The sequence below is a fragment of the Galeopterus variegatus genome, unplaced genomic scaffold (assembly GCF_000696425.1).
Source record: "Galeopterus variegatus unplaced genomic scaffold, G_variegatus-3.0.2 Scaffold807, whole genome shotgun sequence".
In the NCBI taxonomy this organism is placed as follows: Eukaryota; Metazoa; Chordata; class Mammalia; order Dermoptera; family Cynocephalidae; genus Galeopterus; species Galeopterus variegatus.
Window position 1 is genome coordinate 348,820 of NW_007726918.1, and position 15,567 is coordinate 364,386.

Consider the following 15,567-nt stretch of genomic DNA (forward strand, 5'->3'; position numbering starts at 1 on the left):
GATTTGGGGTTACTTGAAAGTTGGTCCTGTGGCCTATTAGCTGGACAACCCAGGGCAAGTCGGTTAACCTTCCTGTGCCTCCGCTTCTCCCTTGATAACTGATTCCCTTCCTTTTCAGGAGCAAGAGGGGAGAGGGAGAGTTCCTCTGTACAAGGGTCTCAAACTCCAATACTTACAAAGCACCAAGCAAGGGTCTGTTAGGTGCTGGGGACGCAACAGAGAGGAGTAAGGACAGTGATAAATGTAGAGCTGTGCCCCTCTGCAGAGGACAGTGCAGCTCAGCTCCAGCCAGTGGGAAAGCAGCTCCCCAGTTTGAGACTCTCTCTGGTCTGGAATGATTTATCATCTTGGCAAGGGGTGAAGAGCCTGAGAACTTGGCTAAGATGCTATATTGTATTGGGTGTTGGAAGACCTGGGTCCAAATCCCAGCTAGGTTTTTACTCACTAGCTGTGCTGGTTGCTTGATTGACCAAGCCCCCTTCTCCCATCATTTAATGGAATTAGCCTACATGGCTTGGAAGCATATGACGCAGAGTCCAGCATTAAACCCGTGAATCACAGGTGTCAGAGGCTCTGTCCCTCCCCTCCACGCAATTCTCTTGCCTTGGGAACAGGAAGGCCAGCTGGAGGTGAGGATGGTGAAATGAAGCTTAATGAATAACCCACGGGACTGGCCAGGGTGGGTGTTTGGCAGCCTGACATGTCAGGGACAGGGGCTGGCTGACAAATAGGGCTGGCAGGGGGAGAGGGGGTGATCAGTGACCTGGCCTCACCTCTCCAGCCTCCTCTGCTCTCTGATGGAGCCACCTTGTCTCCCCCACCTCATCCTCTTTCCCACCCAAGCCTGGAGCTCTAGAGCCGGGCCCCACCGGGTCTGTGAGACCTGGCTCTGCGACCTTGGGAAAGTGACTTGGCCTCTCTCAGCCTTTTTCCACAATGTAGGGTTCATTATAATGCTTACTTTTCCAGGGAGTGGTAAGCATTCTGTGACATGATGACGTCATGTTCCCAAACTTCAGACATTCATGTGCCACCTTTGCAATTATTGAGGTATTATTGTGTCATCTCTTTCACACATTCTTTTTTGGCGGCTGGCCGGTATTGGGATCTGAACCCTTGACCTTGGTGTAATGACAGTGCGCTCTAACCAATCGTGCTACCCGGCCAGCACACACACCTTTTATAATAGTAATAATAACAGTTCAGCAAACACAGGGCACTAGCTACTGTTCTAAGTGCTTCACATACGCGAACTCATTTGACCCTCATGTCAACTATTCTAGGCAAGTAGTATTTATTTATTTATTTTTGAAGATGACCGGTAAGGGGATCTTAACCCTTGACTTGGTGTTGTCAGCACCACGCTCTCCTAAGTGAGCTAAACAGCCATCCCTATATAGGGATCTGAACCCATGGCCTTGGTGTTATCAGCACCACACTCTCCCAAGTGAGCTACGGGCTGGCCCTAGAGAAGTAGTATTTAATCCCTATCTTTTTCTTCTTTTTTTGCAGCTGGCCAGTATGAGGATCCAAACCCTCGACCTTGGTGTTATAACACTGCTCCCTAACTGAGCTAACTGGCCAGCCCCTGTTTTAAGTAACCGTAGCCCCATCTTACAGTCTAGGAAATAAGGAACAGAGAGGTTCGATGACTTACCCAAGGCCTCACAGCTAGGAAGTGGCAGAGCTAGTGTGTGCAGCAGAGCCTGGCTCCAGGGTCTGTGGTCTAACTAGAAGGCATACTGCCTCTCCACACCAGAAACCCCTCATGCTATTACTGTTACTACTACTACTTAGCATTTTTCTTTAAAGAGACTCCAGTTTTAAACTTTGATACCTGCCCTGGTTTCTTCCTAATTATGAAATATTATGGATACAATATTATAATATTGTATTATATTATAATATTATTTCATAATATTCATGAAGTTTATAGGTTTGGTATTATATATATACACACATATACACACACACACACATATATATATATACACACACATATACCTCCATATGCATACATAAATGTGCATGCATTTCCTGATGCGCACGGAAATAAATGCCCAGTTATTAAAAGACCTTTGGGATCTGCTGGTCAGCACGAAAGAGCTGATATACAGTAGGCATGCAGTAAATGCAGCTGTTGTACTTCTTGTCTAAGCTTGAGTTGTGAGCTAAGGCTCTGCCTCTTCCAGGAAGCCCTCCCTCATCCCATCCTACCCCTAGCTGTCCTATGGTGACCTTCTGCCCTCTGGCCTCCTAGTGGATGTTAGAGTTGTCACTGGATTGGATTTCTTCCCCTCCACTCCAAGCCAGAGTCCCCATCAAGGATCACTGCCAAGCAGCTCAACTTGACCCCAAGTGGCTGGGAGATGACCATCAAACCTGAGGAAGGCACACATAGTCCAAGAAGGACACAGAACATCTGGGTGCCAGGTCCTTCCTGAACCTCAGCCCCCATTTTACAAATAGGGAACCTGAGACCTAGAGTTGGGCATGACTGGCTCAGGTTCACCCAATGAGATGTTGGCACAGACGAGGCGTGAATCTGATTATGTCATTCCCCTGCTCCCTACTGCCCTGGGTAAGGTCCAGACTCTGGATTGGCCCATGCATCCCTGTGGACTCTGGCCCCTGCCATTTTGCCTGCTCCAAACCTGACCACCCCTGCCTTTTCTGTAGCACCCCAATGGATAATTCTCCATCCCTGGAAAACACCACATTTCCAATTCCATATTTTTGTACTCCACGTGCTTGATTCCTGGCTCAGCTCACATTTCCCCTCCTCCAGGAAGCCTTCTCAGCCCCCCAGGGCCAGGTGAGGTACCTGCTCTGGGCTCTCACAGCCCTGCCCCACTTCCCAGCTGCCAAAATCTGATAGCATTGATTTTAATTGCTCTTTAATGGCCTTGAGGGCTTTGCAAAGGCAGGGGAGGTGCTATCTTGTTTGAGGCTAAAGGTCACAGGGACTGGCACATAGTAGGTATCCAATAGATATTTATTTATTGAATGAATGAATGATCAGTCATTCATTTGAACAATAAATAATTGTTTGGGTTTCTATGCTAGTTGTAAAATATCAGAGATGGAGAGGTGCTTCAGAAAAAAAAAGTGCCTTTCTCATATGACAGAGGATAATTGTTTCCTTGTCCTTGTTTTCCCATCTCAGATCTAAGCTGACCCCAATAGTGGTTTGGGAGAAGGGGCTTAGTGTCCCAGATGAGCACTTGACCTAGAGTAGAAAGATTTGGAGATATCTGTATCACAAAAGAGATGGTCGGTGGTGAAAGGTAAAGGGTGTCTCTGCTCCTTGCTGGCTGGGTGCCTTGGCCGAGTGAGTTCCCCTCTCTGATCCTCAGTTTCCTCACTTGTCAAATGGGACGAGGTAATGAGTCATGAGCAGCGCAGGGGGAGGCAGTGAAGGTTGCTCTCATCCCCTGTCCTCTTCCCCGAGCCTTAGAGTCGGGAACTATCCCTTTAACACGGGAGGAGGATCTGAGGTCACAGGAGGCTGCCGGAAGCTGGGCAGAGCTGGTGTCCAGGCAGACTGGTGGGCAGCAAGCCAGGGCTAAGCTGGTCTGAGAACTGTCCGGCAGAGAGGTAAGGGGTCTGGGGCCCAGCCGGGACCACTTGGGCCTGCCGGGGGTGTATGTGTGAATGTGAGTACTTGGTAGTCTGGGGGCTCTGGGGAAATGTCCAGGCTGAGTGGATGGAAGTGAGAGATGTAAAGTCTCCCAGCAACATTGGTTCAACCTACGGTGCCCTGCATAAGAAGGCAGGGTGCAGGGACCCTGTCCTGCTGGCCAGCGGGGCAGCACCGGGCATTCTGCCAGGCAAGGGCTGACCTGAGGTTTCCAGCCCTGGCACCAGGGATTTGGTTATGCAGTGCTATCCAGGTGGCCTCTGGGGAAAGGCCTAGGGACAAGGGAGGTAGAAAGGGTAGGTGGCCCTTAATCCAACTCACAAACAGGGCAGTGAGGTCCAGTGAGGAAAAGCGACTCAGCCAAGGTCACACATGGCTGTGGCATGGGCCCAAGTGCCATGCTTCTCACTGTAATTGTTCCATGGTAGGGAAGACCCAGAGCTCCCACATCAGCCCCAGTGGCTACTACACTGTGCAAGAGCTGTGTCCCTGGGCCAAGGCCCCAGCTCAGCCCCAGATCTCAGTCTGGGAGGCTTGTGCTCCTGATGGATTCTGGGCTTGATAAGGCTATTGGCAACTTGAAGCTTGTTAATTTAACTATGCCTGCTGTCCTTGGGGCCTGTTCATTTAACTGATGCCTGCTGTCCTCTTGTGGGGGTTGGTATAACTGAGAGGGCTGGGGAAGCCTGGGACTGAGCCAAAAGCATTTGGCTCCTAAAGGCAATTGGCAGTTAAGAAGTAAATGCCTACATCTTTAATAATAATGCTAATGCTAATGCTAATATAATGGAGAAACTACAGCATAGTGGTTAAGAACACAGATGCAAAAGCACACTGCCTGGGTTTGAATTTTGGCTGTACCATTTCTAGCTGTGGGAACATGGATAAGTTACTAAATCTCTCTGGACCTTTGTTTCCTTGTCTTTAAAATGAAGTTAATAATAGCACCTATTTCAGAGTTGTGAGGATTATATGAGTTAATATGTAGGTGCTTGGCACAGTGCCTGGCTCACAGTAAGTCCACACACTACTAGCTGTTATTGTAATGTGTCAGTCATAGAGTCAGTGCCTTTGCTACATGGCCCGCTTAATCCTCTCACAATCCTGGGATGCACAAGCTCTTCTCCCAGTTTGCTGTGTGGTTATTTTGTTCTTATTTTTAAGGTCTTAGTTTTAATGGTCACCTCTTCCAAGAGGCCTTTCCTGACTCCATACCCAAAGTGGATCCCCTTGTTTTTCTCTTTAAGACTCCCTATGTGTGTCTTTCCCTCTTAGCACTTTTCACCATTTCTGATTATTTTGTTTGTCTATACAGTTACTTGTTGAATGTTGATCTCTTCATCAGACTGTAAGCTGGCTGCAAGGTAGATTTCTGTCTTGTTCACAGTGGTATCCCAGTTCCTAGGTCAGGGCTTATGCCTTGTAGGAGTCCTATAAACATGACAGAGTAAGGGCGAACATGTCAGCATTAATTAGAAGCCTCCAATGAGATAACATTCTCAGAGGACTCAGCCGATGTCTGGCACCTAACAGGGATTCGGCAAATGGTAGCTGCTATTATTATTAATCCACACCACAACCTGTGAGTTGGTGATTGTAATTATCTCCATTTTATAAAAGAAGAAACAGGAACAGAGAGGTTGAGACACTTGTTTGGGTCACACAGACACTTGTTTGGGTCACACAGCCAGGAAGTAAGAGCTGGTTTCTAACTTTGGTCTTTGGTTGACCCCAAAGCCCATGCTCTTCCGCTCCAGGGTTGAGGTGAGGCCCAGGCTAGTGTATGATGGATTTTGGGACTAGTGGTGACCCAAGGCCCCCTTTCCCTCAATGCCCAGCCTGAGAGATACCCTAAATAGGACTAGGTAGAGGTGGCTCTGGTATTTTTCTGCCTGGGGAGTCCCGGGACCATCCCAAAAGGGGGCAGGAAACCCGGACCTCTCTGATCTGGGAACCCCAGCCCTCACTAAAGGGTAGACACAAAGTTTAGGTTTGTGGGTGCGTGGGGGAGGTTGCAGCGCTCCTCCTAGTGGCCAACAGTGGAACTGCGGGGGGCCGGATCAACGCTTTTCTGCCCCAGAGAGAAACGAGCGAGGGCCTGTGTTGCCTCCTTTTCTTCCTCTCGTTCTTTCTCCCTCTCCCTTCCTCCTTCCCTTCTTCTCATCCTTACCCGCTGGCCCGTTCACTCCCTCATTCACCTCTCCTTGGCTCAAAACCTCCCAACGCAAGTACGATTAGAGTAACGACCGAACCGCTCGTCGTGGGCTAGAACGACCCGCCATGCGTCCCGCCACCTCTCCTTCGTCCCCGGCCGCCCCAGCCCTTCTGTCCGCACCGGCAGCACCCCACGTCCACTTCTCCCTCGAGGCGGTTCCACTCGCTGTCGCCTCTCCAGGAATGCTTTCCCGCTGTTTCCCTTCTTTTCCTTCATCTCAAAGTTGCACTTTTGGGAGCTCACAGATCAAAAGGGAGTTAAAAGCCCTCCCGACTAGTCATCAAAACGCACGGATCCCATTTGCATCCCGATTCAAACTGTTAAAAATCTCAAACCACCGCCTACCACAAAACCAACCATTGATCACATTTAATGAAATGATTGGAGATTTGAACAATTGCCAGATATTTGATGATATCAATAATTGTTAATATTTTTAGGTGTGATAATGGTATTGTGATTACATTTGCTAAAATTGGCATCATTTACTTTATGTAAAAATTAATTTTTATACAGTTGTGAAACCATGTGCTACAGTTAAAAAAAAAGTGTTCTTCACCTTGAGAGATCCATGCTGAAATATACACAAATGAAATAATAAACTAGGGTGGCGATAGCTGATAATATTGTATTGTATATTTCAAGATAGCCAGAAAAGAGGATCTTGAATGTTCTAACCACAAAGAAATGATAAATGTTTAAGTAACAGATATGCTAACTATTCTGATTGGATCATTACACAGTATACACATGTAGTGAAACAACAAACTGTACCTGTAAACATGTACAATGAGAAAAAAATTGAGCTGGCTGGTTAGCTCAGTTGGTTAAAGCACGGTGTTATAACACCAAGGTCAAGGGTTTGGATCCCTCTACCGGCCAACCGCCAAAAAAAAAAAAAAAAATCCACAAAGGCAGGGGCAAAAAAAGCTTATATGAGGAAAATATAACGATACTAAAGGGGAAAAATAACACAGGAGTGGGAGTGGACACTTGATATGGTTGAAGCAAGAGAGACCACGAGGTGACAATTGCTGAAGCCAAATGATGGCTGCACAGGGGGTCATTACACAGTTCTCAATAACTTAGCTGTTTACATTTCTCATAATGAAAGCTTTAAAAAGTTTCACTCCATGGGGCTGGCCCGTGGCTCACTCGGGAGAGTGCGGTGCTGATAACACCAAGGCCCCGGGTTCGGATCCCATATAGGGATGGCCGGTTAGCTCACTGGGTGAGCGTGGTGCTGACAACACCAAGTCAAGGGTTAAGATCCCCTTACCGGCCATCTTTAAAAAAAAAAAAAAGTTTCACTCCTGAGAGGTGTCTTTCCTGACTGCCCTTGCTAAAATAACGCCCCTCTCCAAGTCACTCCTATTTGAAATTCTGATTCTGTCTCTTTGACTAGAATGTGAGCTCTAGCAAAGAGGGAGGCCTCCTCTACTTGTTTGTTCCTGAGCCCCCAAACCTGAAACTGCCTGGCACATAGTAGCTGCTCAATAAACATTTTTTTGGATTGAATGAGTGAATTCTCCCACTGTCTCATTCATTCCTCACCATGTATTAGTCACATTCTACATCCCTAGCATTGTGGGCAGGCACAATTACAGAACGAAAGGGCCCCCAGTCCAAACCTCCTTGCCCAGACAGGGAAACTGAGGGCCCAGAGAGGGGCAGATACTTACCTGGAGTCTCAGAGCTCGGCGAGTGAACAGGGCTGAAGGTGCTAAGCTGAGGGCCATCTCTGCCTTCCCCCTCCGTCCTGATTAAGGGGACTCTTGACTGGAGCTGCCTGGGCTATGACCTTCATGTCCTCCTGCAGTCTCTTTACGTGGTTGCTGAGATGGAGGGATCTCTGGTGGGGTGTGCCAAGGGCGAGCACTTCCACGTGGTCACGCCTCTGCTGGAGAGCTGGGCACTGTCCCAGGTGGCGGGCACAACTGTCTTCCTCAAATGTGAGAATGTGCAGCCAGCCGGCTCCTTCAAGATCCGGGGCATCGGGCATTTCTGCCAGGAGGTGAGGATGTGTGGGCATGAGGGGAGAAGTGAGGTTGTGCAGGAGGGAGGGGAGGGGTGAGGGGAGGGCTGTGGGCAGGACGAGGGGCGAGGAGTGTTGGGAGTGGGATAGGGAGAGTCTAACTCTATCCCGCATGGGTCTCCATGACACCCGTGTGGGTTAGCCCCCAACCCCATTCCTTCTCTTCCCAGATGGCCAAGAGGGGATGCAGACACCTGGTGTGCTCTTCAGGTGATCCCACCCTTTTCTGCTTTGTGGGGGTCCTCAGGGCTAGGGGTGGGGGAGGAGGAGTTGGCTGGAGCAGCAGTAGATGTCCAGATGTCTAGGGCTTGACTTCCTCTTAAAAGTCTAGCCTCAACAAGGTCACAGTCTGAGATGGTCACCTCATATGTCCTCTTCTAGCCCTCTTATAATTCAGGCCTCATGATGGTAGCAAGTGACAGAAACCCAATTTACACAGGTTTAAGATACAGTCTCTAAGAACTAAAATTTCTTGGGATAAGTGGTTTTCAGGCACGGCTGGATCCAGGAGCTCTCCTCCCTATCTCTTCTGCTCTTGGCTTTTCTTTCCTCTTTATTAGCTTTATTTTCATATAGGCCTCATGGTAGCAAGATGGTCACTAGGAGTCCCAGGCTTGCATCCCACCATCCTACCAACCCTAGTGAAAAGGGAGTATATCTTCCTAATGACTCTTCTCAATCCTGGAATTGGTCTTTTGGGCCCAGCTTGGGTGGGTTTCCAAATACTTAGTGTATACAGTTTCTCTCCTTTTTTCCTTCCTTCCTTCCTCCATCCCTCCCTTCCTTTTTTCTTCCTTCCTTCTGTTTATTCATCTATCCAACCATCCCTCCATTCATCACTCTTTCTCTCTCACTCTCTCCCTTTCTTCTTTTCATCCATCCATCCATCCATCCGTCCCTCCATCCACCCATCCAACAGATGTTCATTCACTGAGCACACACTCTGTGCTTGCACCATGTCAGACGGTGCCAGGGATACAGAGATAATAAGATATGGCCTTTACTCTCATGAAGCTCAGAGTATTGTGGGGAGACACACAGGTTGACGGCAGCAAAGCATGGTGTTGCGATGGGAGAAGCACAGAGCACCAGGGAAGACGGAGAAGGCGTGCTGTTTTTTTTTTTCCTTTTTGTCTTTTTTTTTTCGTGTCCGGCAACGGATCGCAACCCTCAGTGTCGTGCCCGCATCTCGCTCAGCCAGTGAGTGGGAACCGGTCTGTATGTGGGATCCGAACCCTCGGCGGGAGTGCCGCCGCGCTCCCCAAGCGGCGCACTGTAGCAGTGCGCCACTGGGCCGGCCCAAGGCGTGCTGTTTTATCAGCCGTTGCTGCTAGCTGATGCTGCATGCCACACAGCCCCCAAATGCCAGTGGCTTACGGAGACATTGTTTCCTGTGCTCGTGGGTCTGTGTGTGGGCTGGGGTGGTTCTGCTTCAGTCTATGGGCAGGACTACGGTCTGCAGAAGTGCTCCTCATCTTCCTTGACCAGTGGCCACCTGGGGCACATTCTTCTCAAGACCAATGGCAAGAGGGCTGAGAGGAAACACGTGATGCCTCATAGGAACTTGGCTCACAACTGTTCCACTGTCACTTCTGCCACACACCATTGGCCAAAGCAAGTCACATGGCTGAGACCAGCATCCATGGTATAGGGAAAGGTGCTGCACCCCCCAGTGGGAAGAACAGCAAAGCCACGTGGCAAAGGCATGGACATGTGATTCCAACAGGGGGGCGGGTGGTGAAGAATCGGGTAGTGGTCCACATTCCCAGTGCGCTGTGCCTCAGACTCAGGGAGGGGATCCAGGAAAGGCTCCTGAGAAGGGTCCCCAGAATTGGGTCTTGAAAGAGAAATATGAGTCCTCCCAGTGGAGAAAAGGGAGAGAGGGATGGTGAGCAGAGGAGGGGTGCAGGCAAAGGCCAAGCAGAGGAGTGAGCATGGTGCATTCCAGCTGAGGCACAGCATCCAAAGGAGGGATGTTGCACAGAGAAGCTCAAGACTGGGACAGTTGCCTGATCAGGCTGCGCAGCTTGTAGGGAAGGCTGACTTGTGTTTCAACCTGAGGGCAATGGGGAGCCTTCAAAGGATTTTGAGCAGGGGAGGGACTCCGCCTGCTCTGGGGCAATAGATGTGAGGTGGGCGGGACAGGAGGCAGGCAGCCAGGGAGGAGGCTGCTTGTGGACCTCCAAGTGAGAGATGTCAAGGGCTGTCCAGTTTTGAATCTAGTTTTTGTTTCAATAACTCTAGAGAATGAGGCTCATCTCTTTAGCTAGATGGGAAATTCCTTGTGGGCAGAGACCATTTCTTTGGCTTCTCCTGCTCGAGTCGCCTCTCCAAGTGAGAGATGTCAAGGGCTGTCCAGTTTTGAATCTAGTTTTTGTTTCAATAACTCTGGAGAATGAGGCTCATCTCTTTAGCTAGATGGGAAATTCCTTGTGGGCAGAGACCATTTCTTTGGCTTCTCCTGCTCGAGTCGCCTTGCACAGGACTGGACACAGAGTGGGTGCTGCAGATCTCAGAGGATGGACAAAGGCTATTTCCAGCCCCCCCGTGACCCTGTGCCCCTCACTTGGGAGAGGAGGCTGTTTACCACTTAGCTTCTGCATCCGGCTTCTGCTGAGGTCAGCTGGTGTGGAGCCCCTCTGAAGTGCTATCTTAGTTTGGGTTCCCCCAGAAGCAGGTCCTGAGACAGGATTGGGGTACATGTAGTCTACTTGGTAGGTGGCTTCAGGAAGCACTGGTAGGGAGTGTGGAAATGAGGCAGAGAAGGGAAGAAAGCCCCCAAACAGTATGCGAATGATCAGGTCACCTGTGTGTGCAACTAGGGCTCAATCCCCATGGGAACCCCCTGGGAGACCATGTAGATCACACCCCAGGGTTGTGTCGCTAAGGGTGGGAAGACACAGCATTTACTCACCAACTCCCATCCTTTACAGGCGGAGGGTCGTTCTTGGGGTGTCCACTCCTTGATGCTTGTAGTTCACCTTCCCCACTGCCTGGCAAAGCCCTGTGGCCAGGGAACGCCCTGCAGGTGACCTCTGGGTGGGCTGCTGGACATGGATCTCTGGCACAGATGCCAATCCAGTGAGAAAAGAAAAGCCACCCCTGCTATGATTGGCTTGGGCTGGCCTTATGGGGCCATCTCTCTGGCTGCTTGAACTCCACTGGCTGGTCACCAGCTCGGCGAATGCTGGTTGTCATGCACACAACCTGCAGTGACTGAGTTGCTATTTGGGGCTTGTTTTGAGGGGCATCTCCCTTACTGGTTGGTTAGAAGTGAGCACCATGTAGCTGGCCTTGGTGTTGAGCCTGTTCCTGGCATCCCAGGCTGGTCTGCCCTCACTCTCCCATAGCATGGCAGCAGGACGGGTCCCGTAGGGACTGTGGAAAGCACGCAGCATCCATTTGTCCACCCAGAGTCTTCTGTCCTTGTCCCAGAAGGCCACTGTGTGCACACCAAGCCTGGACTCATTCTTGGGGTTCTCCCTAGCCTGCTGGATCCTGGGGCCATCAAGGAGACCTCAGGCCCCTGTTCCAGCCTCTGTAGCAATCTGACTCCTGGGTCTTCTGAGGGCATTGGCTTCTCTTTAGGTCTGGGATGAGGCCAATCTGAGAGCACAAGAGTTGGCTAAGAGGGATGGCTGGGTGAACGTCCCCCCGTTTGACCACCCCCTGATATGGTAAGCCTGGTGCCCCTACCCCCTGAGAGCTCAGAGCTGGGAGACTCTCACTGAGTCAGGGTTTTCCCATTGGACAGAGAGGAAACTGAGACCCAGAGGAGAGAAGAGCCTTCAGAGACAGACAGACCTGAGTTCAGACCCCACTTCTGTCACTTGTGAATTGTGTGACTTTGCACAAAGCCCCTCACTGCCCTGTGACTCAGTTTCCACATATATAAAATGGAAATGATAATACCTACTAAGTCCCCTTTATTGAGTATATACTTTGGGGCCAGGCACCAGGCTAAAGGATTCTCCTGCACTATTCTGTCTATCCTCCTCAAAGCCCTAGAGGTGAATGTTATTATACCCATTTTATAGGTGAGGAAACTGAGGCACAGAGGAGTCAAGCAACTCGCCCAAAGATCACGCAGCTAGTAAGTGGCAGAGACATGGAGTATCAGTCCCAGAACTTGAGTAGGACTGGTTCCAAGTGATATGCTGGTCCTCTCTCAATCACATACGCTAATGTTGCCTCTTTCCAAAGTTGTGAGGGTTCAATGGGATAATGCCCAAGGAAGTGCCTGGGAGGTTGCTGGGCGGGGGGAGTGGATGAGCAAGTAAATGAAGAGAATGATGGAAGCTGAGCGAACTAAGTGCTGCAGGGTCTCCCCTCTCCTTGCTGTGGGTGTGGAGGGGAGTGACGATGAGGGGGTTTATAGATATGTGGGGGTGGGAGCCCACCGCTGGTGATTCCCCACTCACCCTGCTCTTCTCTCTCGCCCCCCAGGGAAGGCCATGCCAGCCTGGTGTGGGAGCTGAAGGCAGCACTGGGGACACCACCAGGTGCCCTGGTACTGGCAGTGGGAGGTGGGGGGCTTCTGGCCGGGGTGGTAGCTGGCCTCGTGGAAGTGGGCTGGCAGCACGTGCCCATTGTCGCCATGGAGACCCGCGGGGCACACTGTTTCAATGCGGCCATCGAGGCAGGCAGGCTGATCACACTGCCGGGCATCACCAGGTAGCTACGGGCTGGAGACATTTGTTGGGGGGCTGGAAGGTGGGGAGATCGCTGCCCTAGGGCCTCCAGGTCCCTGCCATAGGGGGTGGGGGACACGCAAAAGGGTCTCCTTGGCCCTGGGACTCTAGCCACAGTAATGCGTAAGTTACAAGGTGGTGCTGAAAAAGCAGATGAAGAGTATGATCTGTTTAAACCTCATTCATTAATAGAACAGCTTTTATTGCTCTGTGTCCTTACAAAAGCAATTTAAGTGTGTTGCAGATGACTTAGAAAATGTAGACAAGCAATAAGCCATAAGAAACAAAATGTCACCCTTAATTCCACCACCCAAACATCAACATTGCTCAGACTGGGCTGTATCTTTCCCAATCTTTGTTTTTCCCCTTGTGCATAGTTACATACAAGTGAAAATGTGCCTGGCACATAGTAGGTGCTCAATAAATGTTTGTTAAATGAATGAATGAATTGATTACATATTTTTAAAAGTTGGGATTTATACAGTTTTGTAACCTCTATTTTTCTAGTTCATATTAAATCACAAACATAGTTTCATTTTTTTTTTTTTGCAACTGGTCATTAGAGAGCTTTTTTCTCACTGCATTTTGTAACTGATTTCAGTCCAATTGAGGAAAAGTTCTAAACCAATAAATGGGGTGGTGCAGCCTCCAGGCCAGGCCTTGTCTTCCCTCCTTCGGTGGTAACAATGCCAGTGTTATCACTGTATCAGTGATACAGGGATACTCGTACTGTATCGGTTTCTTAGGGCTGCCATAAGAAATTGCCACAAATTGGATGGCTTCGAACAACAGAAATTTATTCTTTCACAGTCCTGGAAGGTACAAGTTCAAAATGAAGGTGTTGGCAGGGCCATATGCCCTATGAGGCTCTAGGGGAGGACGCTTCCTAGCCCCTTCCAGCTTCTGGTGGCTGCTGGCGCTCCTTGGCTGTGGCTGCCTCACTCCAGTCTCTGCCTCTGTCTTCACATGGTCTTCTTCTCTGTGTGTCTGTCTGCACATAAGGACACCAGTCATTGGATTAAGGGCCCACTTCAACCCAGTGTGACCTCATCTTAACTTAATTATATCTGCCAAGACCCTGTTTCCAAATACGGTCACATTCTGAGGTTCTGGGTAGGCATGAAGTTTGGGCGGGGGCCCAGAAATCCATCCACTGCACGTACCATCACTGCCCATATTTTATTAAACATTGATTGGATGCTGGGACTTAGGATATAATGGTGTATTACAGCAATTTGTTGGAAATCAAGACAGCCTTTTAAGCACAAGCTTCTAAGTGGCCAGTTAGAAAAACAAAATCGAGTCCTTGCCTCCCGAGCGTTTCACCTGGAGGCAGGATCTCCTTGTCTTTCTGGTGCCGTGTCCACACTTTCTGGGCCCACACCCACCTCCAATGATGCTGTGATGCTTGGCCTGGAAATTCTTCACGCTGTCTAGCCCTGAGCTTTTGCAGACCCTGTCACTGCCACCTGCAATGCCAGCCCTTGTCGCCCTGAAGACATCCTCTGAGGCCCTGCTTGGCAGTCGTGTCCCATCTGTGAGGACCCTCAGGGCCTCCCATGTGTGTCTATCACTCTTTGGTTGTGAAAGACGTTCTGGGTGGCTGGTTTTGGCCCTGGCTGGGGTGGAGGAGCTTGAGAGCAGGGACTGGCTTATTTAGGTCCAAGTCCCAGGCACCTATCCTGGAGCCTGGCATGGCAGACACACCAAGTGAAGTTGATGGATTTGCCATTTCTGTAAATGACTCCACGGGCCATCCAGGTGCTCTGGCTGGACACCCCTCATTGAGTTCTGTCCATTCTCCCTCAAGAACCCAGCTTCCTTCCAGCCTGGTCCCCACCCCTGGTGCACCCTTGTGCCCATGGATGGATGACAGCCCTTCCCCTGTGCCAGCCTTATTGCCTTTTTTGGGGATCACATCTTTACTGAGATGTATTTTATATACCACACAGTTTGCCCACTTGAAGTGTACAATTCAAAGGTTTTTAGTTTTATTCAGGAGTTGTGCAACTATCACTACAATTAATTTTAGAGCATTTTCATCATCCACCAAAGAAACCCTATACCTCTTAGCCATCACTCCCACCCACCCCACCCACCTAAGTCCCTCATCCCTCCCAGCCCTTGGCAACTACTAATCTGCTTTCTGTCTCTTGGATTTGCCTGTTCTGGACATTTCCCGTGAAAGGAATCATACAATATGTGTGCTTTTGTGCCTGGCTTCTTTTACTTAACATGATGTTTTCAAGGTTCATTTATGTTGTAGCCTGTGTCAATGTTCATTCCTTTTCATGGCCAAACACCATCCCATCGTATGGATAGACCACATTTTGTTTACCCACTCAGCAGCTGATGAACGTATGGGCTGTTTCTCCTTTTTTTTGCTGCTGTGAATAGTGCTGCTATGCACACTTGTGTACAAGTTTTTGCATGGAGGCAGGTAGTCATCTCTCTTGGGGTATATCCTTTGTTCTCCCCCCAGCATCCAGCCTGTCCTCTCTCCATTGCTCATGTATGAGACTCTTTATTCTCTGTTTAAACCCATCGATGCCTCCCCCAAGCTCTCAGGCCAAATCCGGACCCCTCCACAGCCCAGCCCAGCCACTGGCCTGTCCTCCAGGTCCTTTAATGGACGATGCTCTTTCCTCCCTCTGAGCTTTGCATCGGCTGCTTCCTCTGCCTGGAGCACTCTTTCCCCCTGTCCTGCTCTTCTTTTGGCTGGTTTCTCCTCGTCTCTCACATCCCAACTTAAAAGTCACCAGAGAGAGAGATCCTCCCCACAGCCCTCTCATTGAGGAGATCCCCCTCTGAATGTCCTTCATATCAACTTACTACACTGGGCATTTATTTACTTGTTCCTGTGTTTGTTTACTTATTGCCATCTCCCCTACCAGTCCGTCCTCTTAATAATCGCAGCAGGAATGATAACCACGACTAACACTTCTCTAGAACTTACTAAGTGTCAGCCTGTGTTCTAAGCACCTTA

At 49.7% G+C, this 15,567-nt stretch overlaps 1 protein-coding gene across 1 annotated transcript in view; it reads left to right on the plus strand.

The window, feature by feature from the left end:
* Positions 1-3,527: 3,527 nt before the first annotated feature.
* SDSL (serine dehydratase-like) overlaps positions 3,528-15,567 on the plus strand; it is an 18,531-nt gene continuing 6,491 nt past the window's right edge. The window contains exons 1-5 of the mRNA XM_008572592.1: positions 3,528-3,597; positions 7,675-7,869; positions 8,061-8,123; positions 11,479-11,567; positions 12,337-12,564. Of these exons, the coding sequence (XP_008570814.1) occupies positions 7,696-7,869; positions 8,061-8,123; positions 11,479-11,567; positions 12,337-12,564 (554 nt within the window). The 5' untranslated portion in view covers positions 3,528-3,597; positions 7,675-7,695. The remainder of the gene's footprint in view (positions 3,598-7,674; positions 7,870-8,060; positions 8,124-11,478; positions 11,568-12,336; positions 12,565-15,567) is intronic.